The 10,040-nt window shown below is 37.6% G+C and overlaps 1 protein-coding gene across 1 annotated transcript; it reads left to right on the plus strand.

Annotated features, from left to right (window-relative positions):
• The first annotated feature begins 274 nt into the window (after positions 1-274).
• On the plus strand, positions 275-9,723 carry LOC106159887 (uncharacterized). The gene is made up of 4 exons (XM_087018011.1): positions 275-889; positions 3,894-4,044; positions 8,784-8,925; positions 9,121-9,723. Exons 2-4 carry the CDS (start codon positions 3,897-3,899, stop codon positions 9,158-9,160), a joined length of 330 nt encoding a protein of 109 aa, XP_086874137.1. The 5' UTR covers positions 275-889; positions 3,894-3,896; the 3' UTR covers positions 9,161-9,723.
• The last annotated feature ends 317 nt before the right edge of the window (positions 9,724-10,040 follow it).

A 10,040-nucleotide genomic window follows, 5' to 3' on the forward strand; every position in this document is an offset into this window, starting at 1 on the left:
TACGAAGGGCAATAGCTAAATTAACCCGAAGAGCGATGAGTAAAAATGTTCTAATCCATTGCAAAACCGACACGAGAACCTCACTTGGAAACTAAATTCATTCATTTGAAATGTACCAATTTTACATTAATACAAGTATTCCTATTTTAGCAAGACTTACTGTTTAGAGACAAGCAAACAATCAGCATGCGCAAAAAAGAATACTTCCGCATCAGTGAGTTAGTCGCTGTGACGAATCAATATATAAATATATGTTCTTCAAGCAACCGCAAACCTACCGGGGCCTCACCTCTGTGACACTTCGGTAATTACCGCCTTCATGCTTGTTGCAGTCTATTTAACTCTTAACGCGTTCTAAGTATCCTTTGGTATTTCACGTGCCACGCAGGGAAGTGCGCTAAGTGAGCAACTATGAGATTGGCGAGTTACGAAGGAGAGTAAATTTGGAAACTACACAGAACTTGAAGAGTGACTTTTTAGTGTAAGCGTTTGCCAATCGACGGTCATTTGTTTCCCAGACGTGCGTGGACCGAGACTTTTAATACGGCGGATTGTGCCGTTGCTCATTACTGGGAGAAGAAATAGCGGAACTCTCATCCACGGGAAAAAAACTACTCTGCATGTGCAGCATACGAGATATCTTTTGATGCAATAACTCTGCAGCTGTTACGTATTTGTCGACTGAAACGCATAATTCAAGGATCAGAAGAACTGCAAACCATGGCAAAAAAATAACAAATGCATCACCACCTTGGTACAATACTCTCTGAACATTTCGACGATTTTGAAGTGTAAAAGGTCCACTTACAGCGGACGCTGCTACAAGAACGGTAAAAGCTGTTTGGTTTCAGAACTCCCACCAAGAGGATTATACCTTTGTCGCAAACAGGTATCAAGTCGTTGTTTTATCTGAATAATGAATGAATGATCTGCGGTTGTTGGCAAAAGGATTTGATCGAAAATCACGCCTTAATTAACCTGTGTGAATATGGACGATGAAAGATTAGTTACTATTATATTATGCCATTAGATAAGATACATTTTAAAATAATGTCACTTTAATGTAGTATTTTAATGTAGTAATATTCGTATTTTCTCCAAGTACATGTTTATTTTACTTAATTCTGATTTTAAGAAAAGTTTATTCGTTGCTGTGTAAATAGGGTTGATAATTGAATTACAATTGTACAAAGGGTATGTTAGCTCTCTAAAATCATGGGAAGGAAAATGTTGGCCAGTCTTAATTGAAAAACGACAAGAAGACTAAAAGCCATTCCAGGTATTTTCTATCAAACCGCGATTGTAATTGTCTTTAGTTCCTTTTATCGGAATACCTGTTTCGAATACAAATCTCTCCTTTCCGATTGGTCTTCATCAATTACGACCATTATGAAGTTAGTGGTTTCGTTTTAAAGATAACTTGTCTGATACACTGCATTAAAGTAGTTAGTAACTTTAGTGCTTTCATCTTTTTTGGGGCCACCGTTTCCTATTTTTTTTTTTTTTTTTTTTTTTTTGCACTACCATCATGTTTTGTAATCAAGGCCACATATGATATTGCTTTCAGTGATTTTTCATTATTAAGTTTTATGTTTAATTCTATTGTTAGATCATTAAGCCTTTTACTCAGCTTTAGTTCATGGTAAATTAGTTTTGTTTTTTTTTTTTGAGTTGCCCCGCACGCTTACGTCCAAGTTCATGTTCTCCATCGAAATTCGCGATTATCAAATTTGATAAGGCTAATGGACTTAATTTACCCGAATTTCTTTCTGATTTTAAGAATTCGCGTGCTAAGGTTAAAAATCCTCAAATTTTATTTTGTATCTATTGCATAAAGCTTTTGGTGACGGCTAATGATCAGTCTTATTGATCAGACTAATGGACTAATTTTCCGTAGCCCTTTTACGATTTCAAGAACTTGCATGCAAATGCTTCAAACGCTGTATTCATGTATCAAGGTGTTGGCTAAATGTGTAGAGTGAGAGATTCCATTGATATATGAGACAAAAACAGATAGGTTTGTTTGCATTTACTTGATTAATATTCAACTGGGCCCTTTCGACAAATGAAATTAAGCCAAATGTGGCCTTTTAAGGCCATATGACCAGAGCTTTTAGCCTTTGTTTAAATCCGATTTAAAGAGAAACAACCTTTGTTCAGAAGGGGTTGGCCTTGAATTACCTTAATAAAACAGCTGTGGTTGTCTCATTTTCTGTTAGTCAATAAACCTGAGTAAATTATATTCTGGATCTCTAATAAAAGAAAAACCTTCTTTAGAGTTCTCATGTGTAAAACAAGTAGATAGCTATTAAAACTTTGACTTTGGTGAGAATAAACTTACGTGGCCATGTAGGAGCAGAGAACCGAAATAACTTCCTGTATGCTGTACTGGCAAAACTCATTTGTTTCATTTCAAGTTGTTTTGCGTGATGTTAGCCAACAACTAAAAGTTCATCAAGGTTTAGAACCAGTAACATTAGCCAACAGATGTAAATATAGCATGTTCCCTTTATTTTCTGATAGTCAGTGGAAATGAGTGCGAAAAAAATTTTCACGTAAACGAAAAATCATTTGGCGCCTTTCCTGAAGACCAGTGGCAAACATTCCAAAAATAATATTACGTGTTTCTTTGATCTCAGAGTAAAGGGTTTATTCATTAGCAGAATAAGAAAAAAGTGGAATTATAATTAAAGCTTATACTGAAGCGGAGTTGTCACCGAGTTCACGTTTTCTTTAACATTTTCAAATATTACCTTTTTTCTTATACTGAACCATTTAACATTTTCAAATATTACCTTTTTTCTAACACGGAACCACTACCAGCCTCTGACTTTCTCGTACTTGTTTTCTTTATTTTTCAGTTTGAATTCAGGTAATATGATCTCATTCGGTTTCAAAACTGAGTTTAAAAATAGTAATTCTCTCTCCCCTGTATGTTTGAATCACTTCATTAAAACGCGGAGATTATATTTATATTTTGTATATTGTCAGATAATTACAACACCTTATGATTCAGACGTTCATCTGCGTTCACCTCTTTAATTTATTTCCACAATTGGCGCCAAGTTTAATTCTAGAACGTTGATGAATGAATGATACATCACGTTAACCATTACCTCACCTGATATAACTTTATAAATAATAAAAACACCCTGATATTAAGATACACCTTTTGCGCTCTTTGACAACGTTGGTGCCATATTAATCCCCCCGCTTCCTCGGGGTGTGAAGAATAGACACGAGCAATAGAGTTTCTGGGATTTCAGTCTGGCGTGAGCTGTTTGTTTTAACGTGTGAGTAGCGTGCCGGGTTTCTCTGACCTTTAAAGAGAATGAGACGAACGGGCTATACACCAGCTAGACTGGCGATATAATTACTGGTCACATCATAAACTTCATGGTAATGGCACTGAAGTCTCGTAGACTGGCAGTTGCCGGGAAGAGGTTTGGATTGAATAATGGAGGTAAAGAAGATAAGAGGTTATTCATTGCTGAAGCAAGGTTTGGTTTTATTTAAAGTACACGTGGCGGATGGAGTAGATAGGAAAGATGATTCCTTATGGTTTTGGCTGTTATGGAGTTTATAGTTTATATACACATTATCTTTTATTGATTCTCAATAAGCTGAATCAAGATTTGGATCTCTACAGAAGCAAGGTTTTGTTACACAAAGAATGAGCGTGTTTTGAATGTGTTAATTAATACGCCGTACATACGGTAATGATTTGTTCAGCTTATAATGTTTCATGTAAAAATTGTTGGCCGTCTACGCTGCTTTTAATGGTGCTGTCTGTTTACATGAGATTAGAAAGAAAAAGAAATGAATTATTTGATATGGAAGATATCAGCATAAACGGGTTAAAAAGTGAAGTTTTATTTATTTATTTTTTCCAGACAATGAATTCTTTGACCCGGGTTTTAATTGTGGCAACACTTGTGATACTGTTGGGATTATTTGGGCGATGTCGGCCACAGCACTGGAGACCACAGGGTCGCTTCGGCAAGAGAATGGACACACACAAAGTACAAACCTATTATCAAAAAGGTAAGGTACATGTATTCAAGGAACGTGTGCATATCGGTAGTTACGCTAGGCCTGAAAAAACGCTAAACAACACCGTTTTGATTAATTCCATTATGATGACCCACTTCTATAACAACGCTATGGTCAGATTTAAAAGAAAAGATAGAAAGACAGTTTAAGACAGTTAAAGAGCACGGGGTACCTTTGAATTTTTGATTCAATGAATTGCAATTAAATATCTTAATGTTAAACTTAGAGCGCAATAGATTTCTTTTAAACCCGTACCGAACGTGGTTTGTTTTGTGGTCGGGACGGGTTTAAACAATGTTGTACGTAGCATCTGCGGTAGATTCAAAAATTTTTTCATTGAATTCTGTTACATAATGACTATTTCGCGTGTTACCTTATCATGGGGAAATAAGTCGTGTTTGTTACTTAACAGCACTTGTTTTGTCGGGTACTTTAGACATAACATCGTGCTCAAGGACAGGACAGATCAGGCAGGAATCACTCTGGCACTATCCCAGCAGAACCAAACAATTAAATGAAAGACAGTCTTGGTTTATTTCTTAATGTTCTGTACCATTTAATGAGGATGGAAATCTAGCCTTTAAAATGTTGCATCGTGCCTCCGGCGTGTGTGGGTGGAAAAATACTCACAACTTAAAATTGCAGCGCCAAAGGGGCACGACTGTGTCGAACTTTTATGTTCCAAAATGTCCCAAATACCCATAGTTCAGTAATTACTGGTACCTGACAAACGGAATTCTTTACTTGGTATATTTTTTCTGAATGAGATTCAAATGACGGAGAAAAGGGGTCGGACTACATCAATTCGTCATAGCAATTGGAAATCCTTCATCATCAAACGAATCACCAAACCACTAAAACCTAAACCAAGTTGGTCTTTCGTCACACTATTCTAAATACACGTGAATCACGTGTGTGATACATAGAACATGAGAGCTAATAGGTGTCTGATCCCCAAAGCGACTTCCCAATTGCCTACCATCATCAGAACCAGAGCGAACCACCAAGAAGGCAATGGGACGCAAATTAGCCTGTCAATCATACAATGGCCCGATAGACATATTCTCATTTGATACTTCATGCCTGTATTACCGATCTAATTCAATGATCTCCAGCCACCCATGCTCGGCGTTAATGAATGCCGAACCCGCACCTGTGGTCCCAGCGTTTATGCGTGCCCGCTCCAGCGTGCGGCGGTGTTGACAATAGAGCAGTGAAATCTGGCCAAGCGTATGATGACATCCATACACCGGCTGCGTCAGGTCGGGAAATGTGTTTCCTACTTCCAATATACATCCTTAATTAAATCTCTGGTTTCGATTTAATTTGCTTTAGCGTTAAACGGATAGCCTTTTACTTCATAGATATCGAGTCTCAGGGGACTGCGCTAATAGCGCGCTGATGACTGGACGGGGTCCCGGGGGAGGAACAATAAATAGCAGGAGATTTACCCGAGTTATACGTGAAAGTTGATATTTACGAAATATGCTTTGACAAGTTTTCACTATGGTCCACGGGGAACCTCCTCAGAAGTCGTAGGCAGCTCAACCAAAACCAAAGTATATTTTTACCTGATATTATTCTAACCTGAAAATAAGGTTGGTGCACAAAAAATTGATCACCACACCTTGGGCATAATTGGCGTACTGCTTTGATTTCCAACTTATAAAGACACGCGATAGTGAAAAGCGAGGGTAATACCCTTTCGGGGCTTTCCTTGAATAGCGCGACGTCAGGTTGCCATGAAGGTAATCTACCGGCATTGAAGAAGCGGCCTCCACGGAGTCGCTTTCACTATTACCCCGCGTGGTTTTTACAAATAGAAGGAAGCCATTGTTGTTCTGAAACAAGGATCTGAAATGACTCAATGTCCAGGGAATATACAGACAACGTTATTGTAGTGAGCACGATGATGCGTTGCCCTGGAATTCTTAGTGCACACAAACAAACCAGTAATCAGTTTAGATATCACATCAAAAGTTGATCGGCGATTGTAGAATCGGTCGTTAGAACTTCAAAAGAAATCAGCTGTCCATGCGAGCTTCATCTGTTGAGCAAATTCCGATCCTGTCTTTTGTGTGTCCCTGACTGCTCTACAACCTTCAGGCGTCTTTCTTTAACCAATTCTCTGCTACTGAGCGTCATAAAAGAGATATAGCCGTTGATAGTATTGCCATCCATATATTAAAAGTTTGAATAGAAAGATATTTAAGTAAAGTATAATTTCACGCTAACAAATATAGATGAGAGAGAGAGAGAGAGAGGGAAAAAATTGAGAGAAAATGTAGAGGACGATACAATGGCCCTAAGAGAAGAGATTGGAGAGCAGCCCACTACCGAAAGCAGGAACATATGGCGGCTCTATTCCCCAGCCACATACAGTGATAAACAACATGCCTTTTTCGTACGTCACTTTATTCTCTAAAGATATTTTTCAATTCATTTGTTTCAGAAACCACAGATGGTGCTAAAGATCTCTACGGTGCGCTGTTATAACATAAATACTGCAGCAATTCAAAATTATCTTTCTTGTGTGAAAACAAAATTTATGCTTTTTTATTATTTTTGCAAAAGATATGTCGTACTTCATTCGTTGCGTATCATAGAAGACTCTAGGGTAAAATGAGATCTCCGCAGGTTGGCAAAAACCTTATTAGAAGCATCGTTCTTCTCCTGCACTAATAATCATTATGTCACTGTCGTATCCTGATCCGTGCTGAGACAAGGCGTGGCAATATTCCCCCCTCTCTTTTCACTGCAGGAAATTATTTAGGACATTTTGCAACACTACTATGGGTCTCATGGCCTGCCATGGGGGTGGTAGATTTGCCATTTTGTTTTGAAAATCAAAATTGTGATAAAATGCGTTGACCAATGGAAGATATATAAGCCTATCTACTGCCGACCACAACTGCACAAAGCAGGATTACTGTTAGCAGATGAAAACTGTGTATGGTCTAGGTCTTATCCACGAAAAAAGTATCTGTATTGTGCAACGGATGATGAATGTGATGCCTATTTCCAAAGAGCTGCAAAAAATGTCTTCCGGCAGCTCGCGATATAGTGATTTATAGTATTTTTCACATAACTATAAATATATATGAGAAATACGTTCTATAATACGTATGAGAAATAGATGTTGGATGACCAGACATCGCTGTCAGATTAACTCATTTTCAACCATTGATTTCCCTGTTCAGTTTTTGGCAGGTTCAATTTATTTCTCGGTCGTTAGGGTTGCCAACTTCTGAAATACCCTAAATGTATATGTCTTTTAATCTACTATGGGACTTACAATTCAGTCTAATTTACGATGTTGCATCTTCCTTTCGAAAACTGCAGTCGGTTTACTGAGGATTCACATCGAATTGTTCTCAGTCTCGATGCATATAGGTGTCTAAATTGAAAGTCCAGTAATAAATTTAAGAACTTTATTTACGTACAAAATTACTACTAGATGACTGACCTACAAGCATGTAGTTTAGAAGTACTGGGTATGGTTTGTTGTAAATACCAAAATAGACTCTGAAAATGGAGAATGTCCGAATTCAAAATGCGTACAATACCGCCAACGAGAGCCATTTCTTTTGAGTATTATGAAATGAGCAAATCTGACCAGATTAGAATAGCTATAATTCCAATTGCTTGTAGTATTGGTGAGGATCTGAAACATCCCGCAGGACCATTGTCGTTTATATCTCGAAACGAACCATATTATGAACACACCACAGTGGATTTTGCGGGATGTAATTGATACGTCCCCCTGGTAAGCTGTACCGTTCTTAATCTGATCAGGAAACATATTTGAAAAAAAAGACTCCTGTTTGAATTTATGCTGCATGCATGCGTACACATGTATATTTGCATGCATTGCCGTAGAGCGGTGTAAAATGTTGGCTTAATTTCCATAGCTTTATGCAAATTTGATATTAATACTGATATTATAATATTCATAAAGGATTTTACTACGTCTTTTTTGGCGAATTGAAGGGATTGGTTCTGATGTTATATTTTCAGCAGTATCACTCTCCGATTTTTGCTAAAAAACGAACCAAAAATATTGCGTGTAAAAAACATCATTTAGATAAAATTTGAGAGGGAGATTTTTCAAATAAATGCATGTTGATTATTGAAAGAAGAATCGGCGTGCGGCCAATTGTCCAGCTCAGTGTAAAACTGGACCTCGGAAAGTACGGAGTGGATTACGACGCCTTCTATATAGATGGTAACTGATGAATGTTGACGTAATTGTGGGTTATTTATATTTAAAATGGCAATTCACTTTCAGCGAATTATAGTAATAAATTGCCCCCGTGTCTGTTCCACAAAAGGCAATGACTAAGTCACAAATGATAAAATTCCAGGGCATCTCGACCTTTCCTTATTTTCTAGAACTATTTCGATCAAGCCGACTGCAGTATAAAAAACAGTTGTGGCTTGCGAGTGGTATAAATCTTAAACACAGAACCGTTTCAGTATATAAGAATATTTGCTGGCATAGTGATGATAGAAGGCACTCTTGAATACATTGCATAACAGGCCTTATAAAACGGATTGGGCGTTTACTAGCACTACCCGCGTGGGTTTTATGGTCAATATGGGTGTTAGTGCTAAAAGATCTGCGGGTAGTGTTAGTAAACGCCTAATCCATTTAAAAAGCCTGTATAACTGCCCGAAAATTAAATGTTTTCCATATGGTATTAATTTAGTATCTTTTATTTTCTTTCTAGTTTTGCCAGCCAGTCAACCATCGAGATATCCCGCGTCTTTTACGGACTCGTCGGGGGACGGTGACGACCCTCCTATCCTGCTGATCGGTGAGGGGACGCTGTGTTTGAAAGTTGACATGGAGGGAAATTATAGATGCATCAGGTGCGTTGACGTAATTAAAATCGTTCCAGGTAACACTGCATCGTGTAATGTTAAAATATATGGACACACAACTTTTTCACATATGTACCCTCTTTGAAACAAAAAAGGCAAAATTTTTCTAACATGAAATTGACTCTTTGAAGTGAAACGTTTTTGATATGCAATAAAACATGTTTCTTTTTCTCTTTGTTTTAGTACGAAACGCAGAATGAGGAATTATTACAGGACACACTAACACTGACGCCACGTTGTTACTATCGTCACAGATTCATTGACGTCATTCTTACGAATGAATGAAAACTCTCTACAATAGAGATGATTTCCCAGTCTATTAATTGGTCCAAAAACTATACGTACACTTAAAAAGAAGTTAATTCCCAATCTTCAGTAAGAGCAGTAACAGCGATAACATTTATGCTTAATGACTTAGCGTAAATGGTGACTGTTGAGACGCATCTTCAGAGAGCTAAGACTACATATTATTACTATTATTATTTCTATTACTCGAGAAGAGCCGAGAACTTTAAGGGTAGAAGAATATTATTATGATTTTAAATAATTAAATCCGACGCAGAAGAAGTCGATTTTCATTGAACATGGTTGACCTTCTATGGCTTTACTTTATTTATTAAGTTATGTATGTTCCCTTTCCTAAAGCTTAAATATGTAATTGCAGTACTTTGACACGGTCTCCGCAAAAGCTGAAAAAAATTCCCAGTCACGTGTCTACCCGTGATTTTATTCTAAGCATATTGGCATTGGCCTTTCAGTTCAAGTATTAAAATTGTTTATCTCCTCTTACAGACTTTTCTGCATGCTTGTGGTTCTCTATGTTGACTTCTAAGATGTCTTAACATCAGTCTTGTTCTCATATCAGTCTGCTCAGACTAGAGCTATCTTGAAGCGAAAATAAACCCAAAACGCGCAATCCGACCAGTGGATTCATAACCCAAGGTACAGAACACTTACGGCAGTAAACTCTCTCCATTCTGCGAGGGCGGATTACAAATAGACGATACGACTCCAGACACTTCAATTTCTGATGAATTGATCACGGCTTTCACCAGTTTTAAGTTGGATTCCTCTTATTACCACCCTGAACTTCAAATCATCCT

Source organism: Lingula anatina, chromosome 7 (genome assembly GCF_051362555.1).
Source record: "Lingula anatina isolate TDL-2025a chromosome 7, LinAna3.0, whole genome shotgun sequence".
Taxonomy (NCBI): domain Eukaryota; kingdom Metazoa; phylum Brachiopoda; class Lingulata; order Lingulida; family Lingulidae; genus Lingula; species Lingula anatina.